The sequence below is a fragment of the Rhea pennata genome, chromosome 15 (assembly GCF_028389875.1).
Source record: "Rhea pennata isolate bPtePen1 chromosome 15, bPtePen1.pri, whole genome shotgun sequence".
Lineage (NCBI taxonomy): Eukaryota > Metazoa > Chordata > Aves > Rheiformes > Rheidae > Rhea > Rhea pennata.
In genome coordinates this window covers 19,287,509-19,308,428 of record NC_084677.1, presented here as the reverse complement: position 1 = coordinate 19,308,428, position 20,920 = coordinate 19,287,509, and the positions used below count along the sequence as shown (strand labels likewise).

The 20,920-nt window shown below is 62.1% G+C and overlaps 1 protein-coding gene across 1 annotated transcript; it reads left to right on the top strand.

The window, feature by feature from the left end:
- Positions 1 to 8,050: 8,050 nt before the first annotated feature.
- HS3ST2 (heparan sulfate-glucosamine 3-sulfotransferase 2) lies at positions 8,051 to 18,750 on the top strand. The gene is made up of 2 exons (XM_062588313.1): positions 8,051 to 8,520; positions 17,660 to 18,750. Exons 1-2 carry the CDS (start codon positions 8,051 to 8,053, stop codon positions 18,276 to 18,278), a joined length of 1,089 nt encoding a protein of 362 aa, XP_062444297.1. The 3' UTR covers positions 18,279 to 18,750.
- The last annotated feature ends 2,170 nt before the right edge of the window (positions 18,751 to 20,920 follow it).

The window sequence follows — 20,920 nt, the reverse complement described above, 5'->3', positions numbered from 1 at the left end:
CCCGCCTCCGGCAGCCGCCTCTGGGTCTGCTCCTTACGCCGGGCTAATTGGCTTAAAAGAGATTGCCAAGGCCCTAATTACGGAGCGGCACGTCTCAGCTTGGGGATACAATTAAAAGTTCACCCTAATTAATCAGGGGTAATTAACAGACTTTGCATTTCTCTGAGATAATTAATCAAGGAATCCAGAGCAAATCGATGCAGGCCATGGGCCGGCGCCGGGTATGGGTGTCCCGGGGCCGGGGTGCAGGTGCACCCTGCGGACCCAGCCGGACGCGGCCCGCGCGCCCGCGCTGCCGAACCGCTTCAGCTCCACTGCCCAGGGAGCCGTGCTGAGGCAGCCCCGGCAAATGATGGATGTACGCCGGCGCCTTGTGTATGGATCTGGCTCGGTGTTCGCAATATTTTGCTGCTAAGGAAGTCCTCGGCTGCGGTGTGATAGAAGACCCCACGCCAAGGCACGGGAATTGATGTGCTCATCATGGGAAACTTAATCACCAGAGGGTAAATGCCCACCTCGTTTTTCTCGTGAAAGAGAAACACGGTGCTTTGATTTTTGGCTCCGGTATAAACAAGGTGTGATTAAATATTGTTTCCCCTCTCTTGCTTGTCATTAATCAGGATATAGCTGTGAGCGCTGGGTGTGACACGGGGACACTTGCTTTGATTCCTCTGGTTTTTAAGTGATTTTGTTCTCCTTTCGATCCCATTAAAACCGGAAGGCAGGGTGTTCGGAGGGCTGCGCGCCTGCTCCGGTGGAGACGTGCCTCACGAGCACAGGCGCCGGCGGCAGCCCGCAGCCGCTTTGGAGGTGACGTGTGCACCTCGGCGTCCGGCCCCGCGGCACCTCCGCACGCCCGGCGCGCACGGCTGCTGCGAGCGCCACGGCAGGGCTGCCGGTGCCACGCGAGAGCGGCTGGCTCCTCTCCTCCGCTCGCACCACTGCGGCTGCGGTGGGCATTGGCACCCACCGCCGGGCCGGGCCGGCAGGTGCCCGGCCGTGCTGAGCACCGCAGCGCTGCCGCAAGCTCTGCCTTGCCAGGGACCGGGAAACGCTGCGTGCTGCTGCTTCCCCCTCTCCAAAGAGGGAGATGTCACCTGGCCGCTTGTGCCTGTTTGCCCTTGCTCCCTCGCCGCTCCGACTCCCATAGAGATGCACCCAAAAAATGATTTCAGATGAGTTAATTTTAGTGCAAAGCTGCCACAGAAGCTTCTGCTGTTCTGCCTGTCACAACCTCTTGCATCTCGTCCTCAGGGCAGAGGATTCCTCCTCGCTTCAGCATGAGTCATGTGGAAAAAGCAGCTTCCCGGGCGCCTCTGGCAGAGCCCTTCAGGGCCGGAGGGGGTGACGCGGGGGTGCCGGTGCCCGTGGCTCCAGGCTTGCGCCCCGGTCACCTTCTGCCAGGCAGCAGCCTCGTCCCCCATCTCGCACAGCCTCTGCGGGACCCAGGGCACCGCTGTGGTCGGGCCCCCGCCCCGCAGGCTCCCGCGAGGTGCAGGCGAGGAGATACACTGGAAGCAAAGCACCCGCGGGGGGATCTCGCCGCTCCTGCGTGCAGCCCCCGCGGCAGCCCGCGCCGGAGAGCCCCTTCCTGCACCACGCAGCCTTGAGCCACGGCTCCCGCTGCAGCGAGCCGGGAGAGGGGCGCACGGCCGGGCGGCCGGGCTCCAGCGAGCGAGCGTACGTTACCCGGGCTGAGCTGAGCTGCAAGCAACGGGGCCGCTTTCTGTTCTGAAGTTTACACAGGGAGAAGATAAGGTTACCAAGTTATAGATGAGCTAGGCTGAACATGAGGTGACACCAAAAACATGCTTTAAAAAAATTTACCAGCCTGCATTTGGGTATAAATTCTTCATTTGCAGTTAAATATAATTGTGAAGGCCTGGGAGCCAAAGAGATATTTCTAGTTATTGGAGAACTAGCTCCTGCCCCTGTGATCCCCAAGGAACGATAATGAGATTTAACCCAAGCAGCCGCTGCGGAGAGCCTGGCAGAGCTTCGTGCGTAATGGTGTAATGAGGAGGGAGCAGTGATGCTTACAGATTCCCTGTCTGCGGCAGGGTGCACATGAACTCTCTCAGCTGTATTATTTGCCATACTGGGCTGCTCATGCGATGTCTCTGAGGCGCCAGACGCACACCCCATGCAGCCGCCCAGAGCCCTCTGCAGCCCCGGAGAGGTCCTGGCTCCCGTGGAAGGCCTTGGAGCACGCCTGTGGAGAGCAGCAGGAACAAGGTGCCTTTGGGGAGGGTTTCCCATGGCAGGGCAGGACGCAAGTAGCCTGTGGGCCATCCTCACCCTGCCTGCACCGCCTGCTCCAGGACACTTCCTGCAGGGACAGGGCCCACCCAGGCAGGCAGCATGGCAGGGATGGTGCAGCACAGCACAGTGCAGCATAGCACAGCACGGTACAGCACTGTGCAGCACAGCACGGTGCAGCACGGCACAGTGCAGCACAGCACGGTGCAGCATAGCACAGCATGGCGCAGCACAGTGCAGCACAGCATGGTGCAGTATGGCACAGTGCAGCACAGTGCAGCACGGCATGGTGCAGCACAGCACGGTCAGCACAGCACGGTGCAGCACAGCGCAGCACAGCACGGTGCAGCACGGCACGGTCAGCACAGCACGGTGCAGCATAGCACAGCACGGTGCAGCATAGCACAGCATGGTGCAGCACAGTGCAGCACAACACGATGCAGCACAGTGCAGCACAGCACGGTGCAGCATAGCACAGCATGGCGCAGCACAGCACAGTGCAGCACAGCATGGTGCAGCACGGCACAGCATGGCACAGCACAGCACGGTGCAGCACGGCACAGTGCAGCACAGCACGGTACAGTGCAGCACGGTGCAGCATAGCACAGCATGGTATGGATGTCATGGCACACTGCAGCTGGCACAGCTGGCAGCAGCAGCTGGCTCCGCTTGGCCGCGGCCACGGCTGAGGACCGGTCCCACTCCCCGCGCTGGCAGGCTGCAGCACTGGATTAGCACCGCCGGGACATTGCTGTGACCTGCCCGTGGGCCTGGCTGTGCCCCGCGCTGCGCTGGTGCGTGCTGGAGGTGTTAGCCTCAACCTCTGATGCAGACAGCAGCCCCCGCAACGAGGGGCTCGGGAGCACCCAGGGCCTGGCGCACCCCTGGCAGGCGCAGTTATGTTCTTTGCAGCGTCAGTGACAGATATGTGAGGATTAAATCGGAGTAATCACTGTAATCTACTCAGTGAGATTAAAACCTCTCCCCACCCCCACGCCCACTTTATCCCTTTCGTTCCAGGACTCCGCTAGCAGTGATTACAGCTGGGGAAGCCATTTAGCTTTTAAGCACTGTTCCATCCTGCTTAAAAATACATTTCAGAATCAAATGAGTTTGTGTGGCGCGGCCAGGTCTGGCTACTCTGGCTGGGAAGAAGTCGGGGAATTATGGCCAAAGTAGCTTGAGCCAGAGTCAAAATTAAATTTATTGTTTCTGACCTTATTTGGAATACTGCACATTTAAAACTGATTAATGAGGCTTACAGGAGTTTTAGGCTCAATTTAAGACAACTCTGAAGGTCTCCACTTCCAAACTGCCGTCCCCGGAGAGACCCCATGTTTTCGGGTTTGGAAAGCCGCCGGGGCACGTGGAGCGCTGGCACCTGCTTCCCAGGCACAAAACACGGGAACGGCCTCTTCTCCCACTCCAACCGCCGCTGAACCGGGAGAGCCTTCGGAGGGCTGCATGTGTCGGTGGCACCAAGGGCCCCGGCCCGGGAGCATGTCCGCATCCCCACCCCTGCGCGGTGCACGGCAGAGAGCACAGCTCGTCGGCCCCGCGTCAGGAGCTAGTTCGTGACATACACGTTAAGCACAGGGAGCAGGATTAACAGCGACATTTGGGCCCTGAGGGCTTTTTTAGGCTCTAGAAATAAATTATAACCTCGATCTCCTCTACCTGCAACATGATTTACTATTTTCAGTATACAATTTATTGCTCCTCTTTTTTCCTATAGGGTTTGTGTGCACCCAGCACAGATTTTTCTTTCTCTGTTTCTGCAATAGTGTTATATGAGCCCCGTATTTCTGAGAGCTTTCCTTTTTGCTTCCCATGAGCTACATGTGCTCGGGACGAGCCCTCGGACTGGGTCCGCGCGTGCAGGTGAGCAGGCAGCTCCAAGTCCCTCCCGCCGTGCGGCCCACATGGCACCAGCACTGTCTCCCACGGCCCCGCGAGCTGTGCCGCGCAAGGCGGGCGGCTCTGCAAGGTGGAAACTGCCCTGCAGGCCAGCTGGCCGCCAGCCAGGGGCCGGCAGGGACTGGGGGTGCAGGACTGGCCCCGGGGCTCGGGCGGCGAGCAGGCTCTCATGCTGCCGTGGTAAAGCCCACCCTTGCAGGGAGATCAGAGGCCCTGGAAGAGGCAATGGAGCAAAGACAGCGAACATCAACATGGGAACAAATGAGTGTGTGGAGGGGAAGGGGCACCAGGGAAGAGGCTAGCAGAAGGAGAGAAAGCAAGACAAGCTATAAAGAGGTGCAAGGCAGCAGAACACAAGCGCCATCTCCATCCAGAAACAGGTAAAGGTGGGGTGGGGAAAAGAGGGGAGGAAGGGACTGACGGAGAGCACACAGTGGGCACAGCCCCAGCCCTGGGCAGCTGCGTTCCCTTTGGAAGAGCGGCTGGGAGTCTCCTGCAGTGGGTCAGAAGGCTTGTTCTCTCCTTCGGGGCAGCTCCAGCTACTGCACTGTCTGATGCCCGATCTCCTCCTACCAGCGAGAGCAGAATCCAGGCAGACTCGCGGGGGCTTCCGCTAGCACGGGTGGCAGGGCCACGCATGTGCCAAAAATGCCAGAAAGCTGTTGTTTATGTGGAGCTGGGTGTAAACAGCAAACATGTCATGGGGAAACATGCCCTCCAAAGATACAAAGACTGAAAGCAAAATTGTCAGCTTTACAAAACATTCCTCCCTTGCAAGCGAAGAAACCTGGAGGTGTCTAGGCATCCACACCAGCTTTATTTATCCAGACGCCTTTAATGTTCATGCTTAAGCAATGTGTTTGCTGCCGAGGATGGATTACATCACATGGAGGCAATAAAATTGCTAAAAATGGAAAAGGCAACTTTTCCATAGATTTACTTTGGCAGATTGTCATGGAAGGAAACAGAGTGATTGACACCTCTTCTGCCACAAAAAGGGAGCACCCCAGGTGCACAGCCCCCAGCTGCCGCTGCAGCACCCATTGCGTGCACCCAGTGCAGCGTGCATGGTGCCCACTGCCGTGCCCCCACACCAGGGCCTGCAGATCCCCAGCCGAGGGGCTGCAAGCCACAGCCCACATGCCACCAGTGCTTGCTACCTGTCTCCAGGCTCAGGGGTGGGCGTAACACCTCACTGGAGAGGAGCAATTACACCAGGCGAGGCTGGTCCAGCACTCGGCAGCTCCTTCCCCTCCTTGGGCGTCATGAAGGTGCTGGATGCAGTCAGTCGGCAAGGCTCTGTTTCCCTCCCTTGACCTGCATGGAAGGGATGGTGTCCCGTCCTTCACCCAGGTCCCAGCTCTCGGACAAGCCACTGCCACCAGAGCAGCCAGCGCGGTGCCAGTGCCCCAAACTCAAAGCCCCTTGTGCTGCCCATCTTAGCATGATCAGGCTGGCCTCAGAAGGACTCAGCCTCTAGCCTACAGCACCAGCACTCTCCTGAGCTGTCAGACTCTTGTTTCCGTAAAGAACTATTTTTAAACTCTCCGTAAGGTCCAATTTCACTGCTCCTACACAGCACAGGCAAGAGGCTGTGCTCTGCTTTTCAGTATTCTTTTCCATCTTTATTTACATCTGTACTGAGTTCCTGGCTGTTGCATAAGGGGAAACCTCATCCCCACCCTGGACTGGCTGCCAGGGAGTTTGCAGCATCCTTCTTTGTGTTGGGCTGGCACTTTTTGCCTGTCTCACCCGATTATTGTCCTTCTTCTCAAGTAACAAGGCAAGTAGTTTTCTGCAGCTGAACAAGCTTTCTGTGTTGAGAGAGCGGAGACAATAACTGTTAATGTTTAAGTGGTGCTACACACAGTCCTTCGGCTTCAGCAGGAGCAAACCAAACAGAAGCCTGGAATGGGAAACTGTGAGGAGAGAAGCAGTGTCAAGTGGAGGGTGCCAGAAGAACGGGGGTGAAGCAATACAGCATGCACCATATCCTGCAATAGCCTTGTGGTTCTTCTGGGTCAACCTGCTTTTCAGGCATCATAAAACATATAAGAGAGGCTGAGCATTCCTGAACTGGCAGATATACTTAATTATTTTTTGCAATTTTCAAGCCTTTTCTTGTTATTTACAATGCATTACAGCAGTGTCCCTCCATGCTGTGGCTTCTCTTTCTGCACCTGCTGAGGACAAAAATTGCTGTGGCTGTGCAGTGCAGCCCCTCCTCGCTCCGTGCTGTGGCTGTGCAGTGCAGCCCCTCCTCGCTCCGGGTCCCCTCCCTCAGCAGCTGCCAGGAGGCAGTGCGGGACAGGGACAGGGCAGCTCCACCACCCACGACGAAGGATCCTTGCAAACTGGGTGAGCATGCTGCCGTGCTGCTAGCACTGCATCTAGTGTGCTGCCGGCTTTGCCTGTGCCTTGCTCTCGCAGGCTCTGAATCCTGTCTTTCTGATTACCCAAACTGTGACTCCTCACATCCAGGTCCACTGAGGGCAGACAGCCCAGTGCCCCAGCCGGGGGAGGGGGGCGGGGGGAGGAGGGACCGTGTGCGGCAGGAGGCAACTCTCCGAGCCGACCTGGAGCCTGCACAGCTGGTCAGCCCTTGCCGTGATGCAGGCTGTCGTGGGCCAACCCAGCGAGCTCCCCAGGGACCCCCTGCAGCTGCTGTGGGCAGTTTGGGACTCAATGTGGATTCAGAGCTACCTGCAGGGCCAGGTATGGGGCAGCAGATGGTCGCTACCCCTGCACGGCTCTGCTAGCAGATGCATTTGAGTCGTGATAACCAGCAGGCAGGACAGGGCTCGTCCTGGAGCTGGGCAGCTACCAGACTCCCCTCTGCCAGGTACAGGGCCACGACAGTGCCCGGAGCCCCCGGCCTGCCACCACCCTGCCCCTCGCCTGCTCCGGCCCCGGGGACAGCTCCGGCCCAGGGGCAGCTCCAGCCCCGGGGACCGCTGGGGCCCGGGGGGACCGCTCCGGCCCCGAGGACAGCTCCGGCTCTGTGCAAGATCCGCTCCGGCCACAGGGATCGCTCCAAGTCCCGGGCAGAGACAGCTCCGGCTCCGGGGACCACTCCGGCTCCGGGGACCGCTCCGCCCCGTGCAAGACCCACTCCGACCCGGGGCTAGCTCCAAGTCCCGGGCAGGGACCGCTCCGGCTCCGGGGACCGCTCCGGCCCGTGCAAGACCCGCTCCGGCCCCGGGGCTAGCTCCAAGTCCCGGGCAGGGACAGCTCCGGCGCCGGGGACCGCTCCGGCCCGTGCAAGACCCGCTCCGGCCCCGGGGCTAGCTCCAAGTCCCGGGCAGGGACAGCTCCGGCGCCGGGGACCGCTCCGGCCCGTGCAAGACCCGCTCCGACCCAGGGCTCGCTCCAAGCGCCGGGCAGGGACAGCTCCGGCCCCGGGGACCGCTCCGGCCCGGGATCCGCTCGGGCGCCCCGGGCACGGCCGGGGCGCGGGCAGGGCAGCCGCCGGCGGGGCGGGCGGCCGGGAGCGGCCCGGCGCGGGGAGGCTGCGGCTGCGGCGCGGACCGCGGGGCTCCGGGCGGCGCTGACGTCAGGCGGCCCCTTAAATAGCGGCGCCGCCGCCTCTGCCCCGGCACTTGCCGCGGAGCCGCCGCCGGCCGGAGCGCAGCGCCCGCCGCCCATGGCAGCCGCGGCGCCGGGGCCGCGGGCGCGCAGGGGCCGCGGCCCCCCGGGGCGGCCCGGCCGCGCCGCCGCGTAGCCGCGGGCCATGCCGCAGCAGCGCGACCGGGAGCGGCCGCGGCCCCGGCCCCGGGGGCAGCCGCCGCGCTGAGCCGCGCCGCGCTGAGCCGCGCCGCGCCGAGCCGCGCCGCGCCGGGCCGGGCCATGCCCGCCGGCGCGGCCCCATGGAGCCATGGCGCATAGGGCGCCGAGCGGCCGCGGCCTGGCTCCGTCCCGGCGGCTGGCGCGGCGGTTCCTCTTCCTCTTCACGCTGTCGCTGTCCTGCTCCTACCTCTGCTACAGCCTGCTCTGCTGCTGCGGCGGCCCCGCCGCCCCCCGCGCCCGCTGCGCGCCCGCCCGCAGCGCGGCCGCCGCCAAGAAACTTCTGCAGAAGTCGCGGTCGTGCGGGCGGGCGCCCGCCGAGCCGCCGGGCAGCGCCGCGCCGGGCCGCCGCCCGCGGGAGCCGCCGCCGCCCGCCGCCGCCCCGCCGGGGCCGCCGCGGCCCGGCGCCAAGCGGCTGCCGCAGGCCATCGTGGTGGGCGTCAAGAAGGGCGGCACCCGCGCCGTGCTGGAGTTCATCCGCGTGCACCCCGACGTGCGCGCCCTGGGCACCGAGCCCCACTTCTTCGACAGGAACTACGACCGCGGCCTCGAGTGGTACAGGTGAGCCCGGCGCCCCGGCCCCGCACCGCATCCCGCTCCCTCGGCTCGCCCCGCTCCGTCCGCCCCATCCCCGCCTCTCGCTCCCTGGGCGGCTCCGGGGAGCGGCTGGCAGCTCTGGGGATCGCGGTTGCAGACAGGGGACGCGGTGTCTCACGCACCTCCTACAGAAGGATATTGCCTGCCTAAGGCTAGCGCATCCGTGGGGGCAGCGGAGCAGGAGCTGCCGCGGGCGTTTCGCACAGGCGGATTTGTTCTGATTTGTTCTGTGCTTGCGGTGGAGGCTGTTGCTTGATTGCATTTGGGGAGTTCTTCCTCCTCCTCGAGGAAGTGCCAGGCAGGTCTAGGAGTAAACGTCTAGTGCTGGCTCAGGGAGAAGGGGCAGCCCCGTGTCCCAGATGCTGTGACTGCCCTTCCTTCCAGCCGTGGGAATATAGCTGGAGCCCAAATGAGTCCATTACTGCATGTGCAAATGAGCCAGTCCCTGCTGGGAAGCCGGGGTTGGAGCCAGGACAAGAACAGCTTTCCCTTCCCATTTGGAGAAATGCTTGCCAGTGTGAGGGAACCCCCCAAACCCTTGTGCATTATTAGCCCACAGAACTGCACTATTAGGCTCCTTGCTATAGAAGCCCCCCTCTGTTTGCTTCATAACCCCTTTGCCATCAAGTTTTATCTGGTTTTGTGAAAGAGGCAATTCCTATTCTCCTCTATCTCATCTGTCTGAACTCAGGTAAGTGCAAGTGTATCTGAGATCTCTAATTTGTGGAAAGCAGCGAGTGCAACACCAGCAGGAGATGGTGAGATTTTAATTTCAGTGAAGACTTTCTTGTTCAGTTCAGCAGTGCTCATGGGAGGCAGCAAGTGCCGCCTGCGTGTGCGGGCAGATCACAGCAGCCAGAGCGCCCGCACCCTGTGCCTGGGGCCCCATGGCCCCGGCGTGTCCCTGCGGTCCGTGCAGTTGGGCAGTCACCCAGCTGCTCCCAGGGCTGTCTCAGCTCGGCCTGGCCAAGGTGTCATATGCCACATGTGAAAAGCACGGGCACTCGGTGCTCATCGATGTGCCTGGAGCACCCAGTGCAGTGGGCAGCCGCGGGGCCCTGCGTACCCAGCTCTGCTCCCTCTTTGCCCCGCCGTCTCAGCAGCACTTTCCTGACGGGTACAGACCCACTTTGAGAGCAGGGCAATCCTGGTGAGATGCCAAATGGGTCAGGAGGCAGCAAGATGTGGTGCCTGTCGCTCTGCCGGGGTCCTTGTGTTTGCCTCCTGGTCGGGGAGACACGAGTGATGCTTGTGGCACGAAGATGCTGGTTTCTGACCGGGAGAGGGTCAAACTGCGCAGCCGGGACCAGGCAGCGCTCAGGAGCACGGATGGTGCTGGTGCCCGTGTCCCAGGGCGGCAAGCTGCAGCGGCGGCGCGGTGGTGGCTGCCTGCAGGCTGAGCAGGTGCTGCTGTCGTGTGTTGCGCTTGGGTCACGTTTACAGAGCCTCCAGCCGGAGACGTTCTGCCGCTTTTACAGCAGAGCTGAGATTGTGGAGCACAGGCTGAGAGAAAGTACAGTTGGGATGCACCTCCTGGAAGTCTGAGACCATCGGATGAGCTCGCATCGCCGGATACTGCAGGAACTTAGTGCGCCACGGCACAAAGAGCAGGCGGGCAGGAGCCTGGCAGCCTGCGTAGTGCCCAGGCACGGCTCCCCTCGGCCGCGGCCGCCGAGCGAGGCGGTGCCAGCCCCGGCGGGTGGGCACAGCGAGCGCGGTCAGGCTGGGAGCACGCTGCCCGGGGCCTGGCGCTGGGTCCGGATCGATGGAGAGATCACACCTGATCAGCGAAGTCTCCAAATTAGCTTGACTAAAACAATTAAATGACACTTCCCTGGTTTTATTACTTTTTTTTTTATCTCAGAAATGTGCCAAAACTTAAGCACAGAGGCCACTAATGTATAAAATGTGGAATTGATTTTACTGCTTGCAAGCGGAGCAATTAAATATGCAGCAGGTCTGACCCACAGCGTGATTAGCTCCTGCCCCTCTGCCGAGAGCCCAGGGAAGCTGGCGAGCAGCGTCCTATCGGTGGCTGCGTCCCGGAGACGGGCAGAGCAGATGCAGTTCGCAAGCTCAGCCTGACTGCCCTGGCCGGCAAGGCTCCACACTCTGCTCCCAAGTTGGTCAGAAGGGAGAGGTGGGAAGCCGAGCAGGGGGTATCTCCCAATCCTCCCGTCCTTGCTGCCTCCAAACCTCTTGCTTATTGACATCAGCCGTTTCCCCAGTGCCTCCAGTCCTGCCTCCTGCCATCCCCCCATTGCTCCTTGTGTTGGGACACCGTGCACCTGGAAACGGAGGGTGTGCCAGGGCCCACCGCTCTTCCCACGCCCCCTGCAAGAGTACGCCGCCCGGGAGCTGCCTCCATAATGATTTGAGACCAAAGAGACCCTGGCCTTTTCCAATTCCCATCAGCCTCTCTAATCCACCTCATTAGCTAGAGATACACTACAGGAAAGGTATTTTTAGCAAGATCTGTTTTAAGACAACTGAAACCAAACAGCCAGCTACTGAGGAGTATCGATTCATTACCAATCCTGGACTAAATGTTCAATACAGAGCTTTTCCTGCTGCAGGTGGAGTGTGCCAATAACCTTCAGTGTTTTCCAGAACACAGGGAAGACCGAGTCTCTTAACTTGCGGTGATTCTCATCACAGCATCTCAGGGTGCAGTTTCCCCCTCCAGGATTTCCTCCGTGTAATCCTGTGAGATGCGGTGTATTCAGAGAGGAGCTTTTCCCAGCAGGTCAGGCTGCAGACCCAGCAGGACAGAGCCAGGCTGCATGTCTGGGACCGGGAAAACTCTTCTGGAGGGGACGAAGGAATCGGAAGGGAAACCAGCCTGGTCACCATTGCCTGCGTGCAGCTAGGGCTGAATCGGTGCAGCAGACAGGGCACTGGGGATGTATTCTGGTTCCCATTTTGGCGTCCCTTACCAAACGATGACCTGCTGTAAATCGAGCACGGCCGGAGCATCCCAACGGCTGCGGTACGCCCGTGCTGAGGCCCAGGCGGGCTCCGCTGGAAGGGAAGGCGGGCGCCGCCGCAGGGACCAGCCCTGCCTGGCTCCCGCTCGCACCCCCCCGCGTGAATCCCGCCGCGGTGCCCCGCTAATCGCCCTCGGCTGATGGCCAGCCTGGCTCGCACGCGAGCCGGAGCCCGAGAGGTTCTGCCTGGTGACATGCTCCATTTGTGGGCTCGACTGACAGTGCATTTTGCTACTGCTAATTAGTAAGAAGAGAGGGAGGCAGCAAGCTGCAAGGATGCTTTGAAGTTTCCTTGACTTCAGAGCATCCTGTCTCGGAGGAACGGGTGAGAAACCACTGGCAGAGGCTGCTTCTGTCTGAGGAGCTGCCCCAAAGGCCGGCGTCCTCCCTGCTCCCTGCCTTGCGGGACGGGATGGCGGGTCCTGGCGCTGCCGGCGCCCAGCTGCCCCGGCGTTGCTGGGAGCCCAGGATGCTTGGGCTGGCATCGCCACCGGCCGGGGCTGATCCTTCCCGATGGGGCACGGCACACCATCCCTCTGCACACGCCTGAGCCTGTGCAGCCTCCCTGCGGAAGGAGTTTTTAATTAGGGACTAATTGCAGGAGCTGTGTTTTTTAATGACTGCTAGTTTTTAAGTTTCACCTAAGAAAACTGTTGCCTTGGGGATCGGAGCGGGGGAGACCCTGGCCCCTCTCGCCAAGCTGGGGGCGAGGGGCGCCCGGGTTGCCCGCGCCGGGTCCCTGCGCCGGTGCTGGCCGCCGCCGCCTCCTCTTCCACCCCGCTCCGGCCGTGCTGCGCTTGGCGCTGCCCCGTCCTTCTGTTGGGCGCTCGGTGGGGCCCAGATGTTGAGGAAGACGGGAATTACGCATAGGCTGGTGCTGCTGGAGGACATCAGCAGTCTGCCCTTTGGAAAAGATTTTGTTGACTTAAAGGACACTGCAATTCTCTGGAGCATTTAAATGATTAAAAATGAATCAGCAACAAAGTTAATTACTGTGCTCGTGCTGCTGGTACACATCGAAATGTCCCTCATTATCTGTCTGTGAGCACTGGTGTAAATTCTTTGAACGCCACTGTGTAGTAACGGGAGTCAGTCCATCATTAAAGCTCCGGCCGGGGCGCAGGGCCCTGGCGCTCACAGGCAGCACCGGGGGCTGTGGAGCGGATCCACGTCGGGCTTCGTGGCTCTGCGAGGCTGCGCCTGACCCCAGCGCGCTGCGCTAATACTGCGCCGGCACCAGCGCCAGCTCCTCCCCTGCTCCCTGGCCCTTGGTCCTTGGTTGGCACAGCAGGCATGGCACGCATGGTGGGCACAGTGGGCATGGCATGCATGGTGGGCACAGTGGGCACAGCGGGCATGGCGAGCATGGCATGCACAGCGGGCACAGCAGGCGCAGTGGGCATGGCACGCACGGGCACAGTGGGCACAGCGGGCATGGCATGCACGGTGGGCACAGCAGGCATGGCACACAGTATGCGCGGTGGGCACGGCACGCACAGCACGCTTGGCAGGCACAGTGGGCATGGCATGCATGGTGGGCACGGTGGGCACAGCGGGCATGGCATGCACGGTGGGCACAGCAGGCATGGCACGCACAGTATGCACAGTGGGCACGGCACGCACAGCACGCTTGGCAGGCACAGCCTGCTCCACACCAGGCCCGTGGCAGCTCCGCACGCGCAGTGGTTGGTGCCGCGTGGGGCCCCGCTCCCACCGTGGCTGCTGGCTCAGGCGCTGCAGCTGTGTTGGCTCCTGCTCCAACTTTGCCCCTGCATCTCGCCCTGCCCTGCGCGCATGGTGCCAGCAAGGGGCCGGTGCTCCCGCCCGCCCCCCGGGCACGGACAGGGGCTCTGGCTGCGGGGGATCCCCGCGGCGAGCTGGCCCCGCGCAGCGGCTCTGCCAGGTGGGCAGCACTCCGGGGAGCCTGCGCTCATCTCCGGCCCCTCCAGCTGCCCCAGTTTTCCCCACTGCCCAGCCCCGCGCGCTGGCACCGAGGCGGTGGCGGCAGCCGCACAAGGGGGAAGCCCAGCCCTCACCATGGGAGCCAGCACCTCGGATATTTTGCCAAATTAAACAGTTTGTTTTTATGCCGACAAGTGGATGAAGCCCAGGATTACATGCACGGCGGTGCGCAGCCTCGGAGGAGTGCTGTGGATGAGCCGCCAAATCCTCCGCACACAGTGAGCTACAACAAGCAAATATTTACCCGGGAGCGGTGCCCGCTCGCCTGCGGCTGGGCAAGCGCAGCGCTGCGGCGGATCAGCGAACGTGCGCCAGCCCCCGGCTCGGCTGCAACGTCTCAATCGTCTGATGAGCTTTTGTACGAACGTATCCCTGGGAGAGCGTTTCACTCGCATCGGCAGCAGAGCCACGCAGCCAGCCAGGCAGCCTGCGCCGCTTCAGTGCGCTGCGGGGTGCCCACAGGCAGGTTAGGAGAAAATTAGTAATTCCAGGTCCCGGTGAACTGCAGCCCGCACCAAGGCAGCCAGCGCCGCTGCGGCAGGGGCTTTGCCGGTGCGGGGAGCCTGGGTGCTGCTCCGGGCAATCCCGGGGCTCCTCGCGTGGCTCGCGGGCCAGCCCCATGCCGGGGCCTGCCGGGCTCCGCGGGGCCGCTGGCAGCCGCCCGGCCCGGCCCGCGGCGGCTCCTGCTGCTTGCACCGCAGCGGCAGCGCCGCGCTGGCCCCGCTCGCTGCGTTTGCTCCCTCGCCGGCCGGGCAGCATGAGCCTGGAGGAGCCCACGCTGCCGCCCACGCGGCGCTGCAAAGCCGAGCGGCGTTTGCTCCGCTGCGTCCCTGATGATTTCCGTGCAGCGCTGCGCTGGCATTTACTCAGCATCAGCTTTTTCAACCTCCTCCATTTCTGCTGCATGGCCGAGTCCCCGCGCCGGGACAAAGTGCGGACGGCTTGCACGCACGCTGCCACGCAGGAGTACCTCCAGCGCGCATCCCGGTGCCTCGCCGGCCCGTGGTGTGACAGCTGGAGCGGGGCCTCTTCCAGAGGCGGCTGCAGACCACCGGCTCCACCGGCACCGCGGCTCCTTGCTCGCCGGGGCCGCGTCCCGTGACACCACTGCTTCCTTCGGAGGGGTGCAAAGCCCCCTAACAGCGCCGGGACTGCCCGGGGCTCAGGAGTGTAACAGGGTAACACGCAGCCTCCCGGCATTAGCTCTGACGCCGCCCGTGACCGGCTCGGTTAGCCTGAGCCAGGGAACCTGCACTGAAACCCACTGGGATTTTTAGCAAAGCAGCGCACGACCAGAGAAGAGCCCCCGAACCACCCTACGTCATTTTCCTGGAGCCCCTGGCTCGCTGCACAGCGAGCAGGGTGCTGAGAGCTTTCAGCCCTACACACGCAAGTCCTAGACTTAAAACTATGTGACATGCTATTTGTATGCAAATAACTTTGTGAATGCAGAAGTCCAAAAATATCATTTTGAAGTCAACTGTAATTAAGTTTGCAATGCATTTCCCAGCTCTTGCAGCTCTGGGGATCCCGCCGTTAACATAAAGATGAATGTCTGGATGACATTTCTCCCCCTTGCATGGTTTCACTGGTGATTTATTTATCTATTCGGGTTGTGTTTTGTTGTCTCAGCAGTCTCTCTTGTTCAGCAGCAGCAAACACTGGGAGTCCATTTGAAAAAAAAAAACCTCTTGTCTCATTTCGGTAATTTATTATGCAGTGATTTTGTGTTTTTCATAATTGATTAGAACCTGTAATTTCATTTTTTAAATACATGGACCTAATAGCTCACGTAATGAAACGCTAACAAGCCTGAAGATGAGCCATTAATGAAACAGCAGTTTTACGATTCTCCACCAATATATTGTAATAGTGGATCGCTTATAAAGCTGTCCTGCGCTGATTTATGATGAAACTTGTTTGTGATACGGAGCTGGCAGCAGTGGTGCCTGGCACTAAATTAGCATTTCCTGACAGTCATTAAACAACAGGAATCATAGTCGGGATTTATGGGGTTTGAAGCAGAGCAGTGGGAAAGGCCAATTAAGCCACGCTGGCATTCGGGTACCTCTGTAAAACAGCCCTATTAATTTATGCTAATTAGTTTATTTTCTTTCCAATGAGATAACAGTGCGAGTGCGCGCCAGGACCGCGCAGGGCAGCGGGCGACGCGCCATGGGCGGGCAGGGGACCTCCGTGGATCTCTTCCAGCTCTTTACGCAGTCGCCTCCCAAACACGCCGTCTCCTTGGACCCACCTCACCGGCTGCAGCCCTTTCGGGGGGAGCCACCTCCGCTGCCGGCTGTGGACCGGGGCTGTGCCGCCTTCCTGGGGTGCCCCTTTCCCTCCGGCCGGGGACTGTGAGCCAACTTGCTGCACGTCCACCGCTGTGTCGCCTCTCGATGGTCCCTTCGTCAGGTTCCCCCCTGCAGACCAAGCCCCAAAGCCAGCGGCTGTAGCTCTTGTTTTAGGGACCCTGGACTAACTGCTGCTATTTCCGTGGGCTGATGGACTCCTCCTTGAAGATTTCTAGTTTTAGTTACCAGACTTTGATGCCACATTTAGAAACCCCCTTGTTCCAGCACACCAGCAAGGCAGCGTGACCGTGAAGTTTTTGCAGTTTATCCCATGAATAAATCAGTGCGTCGCTCTCTCCAGCTGAATTGCTGCAGACAGGGTTGCTGATATTTGCTTTCGCTGACTGCTTCTATCCGAGGCTTCATTGGGTTAGACCAGACGTCGACAGAGCTAGTCTATTAAAATGACTTTTATACCGGCTCTTCTTCAGCCCCCTTCCCTCGCAGAGAGGGCTCAGCCCTGCCAGGACAGGCTGCAAGCCTTCGCCCGCAGGCCCCCAGCACAGGCAGGATTTGCAGGAAGGCCGTGGTGGAGATGGAGGGTGCACCTCCACCTCCTGCCCGCCGGCCCCTCGCTCCCGGGGCGGGCTCAGGCCGCTGCGGCGCTTGGCCAGGCGCCCGTGCGGGGCACGGCATCGCCGATGCCGGGCACGTGCAGGCGCGCTGCAATAAACATATGGGTTCTCTTTTAAACAAAACGGTCCTGGAGGCACATTTCAACGCTCCCCATAAAACTCTCCCAGGCAGCTCCCGATTGTGCTTTATAGCTTGTGTTCCACCGCACGATTAAGTTCAAATCGGTGAGTTCATGAATACGAGCCACCAACTTTCACTGCAAAGCGGAAAAAGCAACAGATGCTTTTGAGCAATGAACCTAATGGAAATACCGGGTGCGGGCTGAGGCAGGGCTGGGCCGGCGGGCTGCGTGCCGCCCAGCGCGGCCCGGCCCCGAGGCGCCGCGGCGCGGGAGGGCCGGTGCCGCCGGCTCGTCCCCGCTCCCGCCGCGGCCGGGTCTCCTCGACGGGGCACAGCGGAGCCGCCCGCCATGGGTTTCCTGGTTACTCCAGTTATACAAGGCCAATTTATAAATCTTTCCGTCCCATTAGTTTTTATTTGATTTGGATGCTCACACGTGGAAGCCAATGATTTAATTAATTAGCCCTCGGCCGGGCTGCAGGGTTTCCGCCCGGCCGCGCTGCCCTCCCTTGCTGGTGGTGCAGCCCGGTGCGCGTGCTCCGGCTCCAGCGCCAGCTCGGGCTCACAGAGGCGGCGGGGTCCGTGCGGGACCCCGTCCCAGAGCGCTGCCCTCCCTCTCCCCACCCTGCTTCCCGAGCCCTTGGGCCAGAGGGGCCAGCCCCTGCAAGCCCCGGAGGGCCGGGCAGTCCGGCCTTTCTCCAGGGGCAGGGCCGCTCCGGGGCGTGCGCACGTCCCGGGACAGCCCCTCCGCTCCCGGGCCGCGCCGGACGCCTGGGCCGTGTCCATCGCGCGGCGTCCTTCCCGCAGTGCCGCCACCTCCCCCGGGCACGGGCAGGACGCGGCCGGCGCTCCTGGCCGCCAGCCTCTGCTTTCACCCGGGAAAACGGAGCAGGAGCAGTTTCCTGCTCGGCAGGGACTCGCGTGCTTTTCCTTAAACCGATGGTGGATTTGCACGGATGGAGCCGGAGCAGCCCTGCCGCCCCTCGGCCCCGGCCCCGGCCCTGCTCCCACGCACCCGCTGGCTCCGCGCCCACATACCGTGCGGCCGGGCGCTCTGCGGGGCTCCCGCGCCTTCCTCACCCTCCTCTTCCTTGCTCGCAGGAGCCTGATGCCACGGACCCTCGACAGCCAGATCACCGTGGAGAAGACCCCCAGCTACTTCGTCACCAAGGAGGCCCCGCGGCGGATCTTCAACATGTCCCGGGACACCAAGCTGATCGTGGTGGTGAGGAACCCGGTCACCCGGGCCATCTCGGACTACACGCAGACGCTCTCCAAGAAGCCGGACATCCCCACCTTCGAGGGGCTGTCCTTCCGCAACCGCAGCCTGGGGCTGGTGGACACCTCCTGGAACGCCATCCGCATCGGCATGTACGCCGTGCACCTGCAGAGCTGGCTCCAGTACTTCCCCCTCTCCCAGATCCACTTCGTCAGTGGGGAAAAGCTGATCACGGACCCTGCCGGGGAGATGGGCAAAGTCCAGGACTTCCTGGGCATCAAACGGGTTATCACGGACAAGCACTTCTACTTCAACAAGACGAAGGGGTTTCCTTGCCTGAAGAAAACGGAGAGCAGCGGCTTGCCCCGCTGCCTGGGCAAGTCCAAAGGGAGGACTCATGTGCAGATAGACCCGGAGGTGATAGAGCAGCTTCGGGACTTTTATAGACCTTATAATATTAAATTCTATGAAACAGTTGGGCAGGACTTCAGGTGGGAATAAGCACCGGGGAGCAGAGCGGCGGTGACGTGAGCGCTCTGCTGTCCTCCACGTGCCGGCCGGGCCCTCCTGAAAACCGCCAGCCAGAGCTGGGAGCGATGGGACCCCGCGGGGTGAGCCGAGCCAGGAAGACGCGGTTGCCAGCCCCGGTCCCCGAGGGACGGCTGCCGGCCCCGGGGCTCGCTCCAGGGGGGTCTGGCGGGTGCTGCTGGCACAGTGGCGGGGAGTGGGCACCGGGCGCCGGGTGCGGGCTGCAGCGAGGTGCGTGCCGCCCCCGCGCGCCTGCGGCAAGGCTGGAGCGTGGCCGGAGCACGGCCAGGCGCGCCGGGAGCTGGCAGCACTGCGGTGCCGCTTGGCTCCGGCCAGGCATGCGCCAGGTGCTGCCCCGAGCACGGTGAGATGTATCTGCTTGGGGAAAAAATGTCTTTGGAAAATGTTGTAACGATATTTTGTCCTGTGAATAAAGCACAGAATCCTGCTGTTACGGGTACTTCCGTGGCACTAGCTTCCTTGTGCAGCACGGGAGCCCTCGGCGCGATAAAAGCCACTACAGCCTGTCCGTGCGGGTGGACTCTGCTGAGGGCGAGCCCGGCGGAGCGGGCCGGGCTCCCTGCGCCGAGCCGCCCGCCCGGCGCTGCGGCCCGCGAGCCGTGCAAGCCGCCGCCGTGCCGGGAGACCGGCCGCCGAGCCGGCACGCCGCCGGAGCCGCAGAGGGACGGAGGAGCGGCCGGCGGCGCGGCGAGGAGGGGGCCTGCGCCAGCGCGGCCCCGGTGCCAGCCCGGCCCCGGTGCCCGTGAAGCAGCCGGGCCGCGGCGAGGGTGACAGCGTCGTGCAGGAGGGCGTGCGCACCGCAGGAGACCCTGCCCGCTCGTGACACCGAGCGCTGCGGCAGGGCCTGGGCTGTGCACGGACGCAACGCCGGTGAACTGCCCCCACCCCGCTGCCCCTGCTGTCCGCAGAAGCATCCTTGCTCCAAGAGCTCCCTCCCCTCCGGGCTGCCGGGCCGGGCGCTGGCGCCGCCGGGCCGGGGCTGAGCCCACACTCCGACTGCAGCCGCCCAGCACCGTCCCCCCCGCAGCAACGCGCTGGCTGGCAGGCGCCGCTCACCAGCGCCAGCAACGGCTCCTGCTGCAGGGCTGCCGCTTACCGTCCCTGAGCTGCACCGCTTGCATCAGCCACTGATTTTCGTCGTAAATCTCAGGCATTTCTGCAAAGGTTGCAATTTACCACCAGCATCTAAATCTCCGCGAGAGGCCGTGCCGCCAGACTCTCCTGCGCAGCCGCGCAACGGGGTCCAAGTGCCGTTTTGCAGCCCGGTTCTCCCGGTGGAGCGCAGCCCCGGAGCGGCCGGGAGGCTCCCGGCCATGTGCGCCGGCAGCGCCTGCCTCCGATTGCCAGTCTGAGACTGCAGCTTTCCGGCTGCAGCAGGCGCGCTGGCGGCAGCGCAGGGCCCCGGCCCGAGCCCAGCCGGGAGCCGCCGGCCGGGGCTGCGGACGCCGTGCGGCAGGGCCGGAGCGGGCGCCCCGGAGCCCTGGCGCAGCCGCGCTGGCACGGCAGCGGCAGCGGAGCAACTGGATGAGGTGGACGTGCAGATGCGCACAACCTGCAGACCAGCCTGGGAGACCTCGCTGGCGCTGATCACTGCCCAGAGCAATTGGGGTAATGAATGGGCACCTAGAAGAGCCCGGCCTGCACTCGTTGCAGTATCGCCCGTGTGCCAGCAGCTTCCCACGGCTGCGGGAGACCCGGAGCCAGGAGAGACACAGCTGCGGGCAGGTGGAGGGGGAGCAAGGGATTAAGAGGTCTGCAGGAAGATGGGACATTTTCTTGTATGACTTTTCCTTTAAAGGAGAAAAGCATTTACAGGGAGACTCACAAATCCTGGACTCACAGCAGAAAAGCCATTTCCAATCCACGCCAAGGAGCAGAAGGTGCTGGGCTGGACTGATCCCCCCGACAACACCGTATTAGCAGGAAATCAGAGCTGGAGGCTGAGGAAATGCAGCAATATCAAACAATTACTTTACATTTGTCCTTAAAAATGGAGGGAGCAGAAATGTGCTTAAATCAAGTATTAGATTTCCAAAGGGCAGGCAAATGAGGGCTCAGGAAGAGCTGCAAAGCTGGAAATGCTCTTCGCATCAGGGGCTCCTAAAACGCAGCTTAGGAAGCGTTAGCGCAGCCGGTTCGCCTTCAGGAAAGCCAGGGTGGGAAGGCTTGTGGAGATGCGGAGTGGGGCTAGGCAGGGGATGCCGAGACGGGAGCGGGCTGCACGGCCCGGCGCAGTGCAGCGAAGCATCTGGCGGGGACAAGCCGTGCTGTGCGCTCCCGGAGTGTGGGAGGCGACGGCAGCCCTGGAGCACGAGCCCCACTGCAACGAGCTCGGGGATGGCAAGCTGGCACGTGTCGGAGGCAAGGTGACCTGCGAGCCCGCCGGGACCAGGCGCGCTGCAGCACCGGGCTGCGCCGGCCGGCTGCTGTCAGCCTGCAGCGCCTGGCTGCATGTTCCCAGCCAGTGCCTTTGACAAACCGGGGCTGAACGTTCCTGCCTGGCGCCACGGAAAATCAGGGCTGCGCATTCCCGTCCAGTGCTGCTGACAAACCTCAGCTGCACGTTCTGTTGCCACCTGCAAACCAGAGTTGCA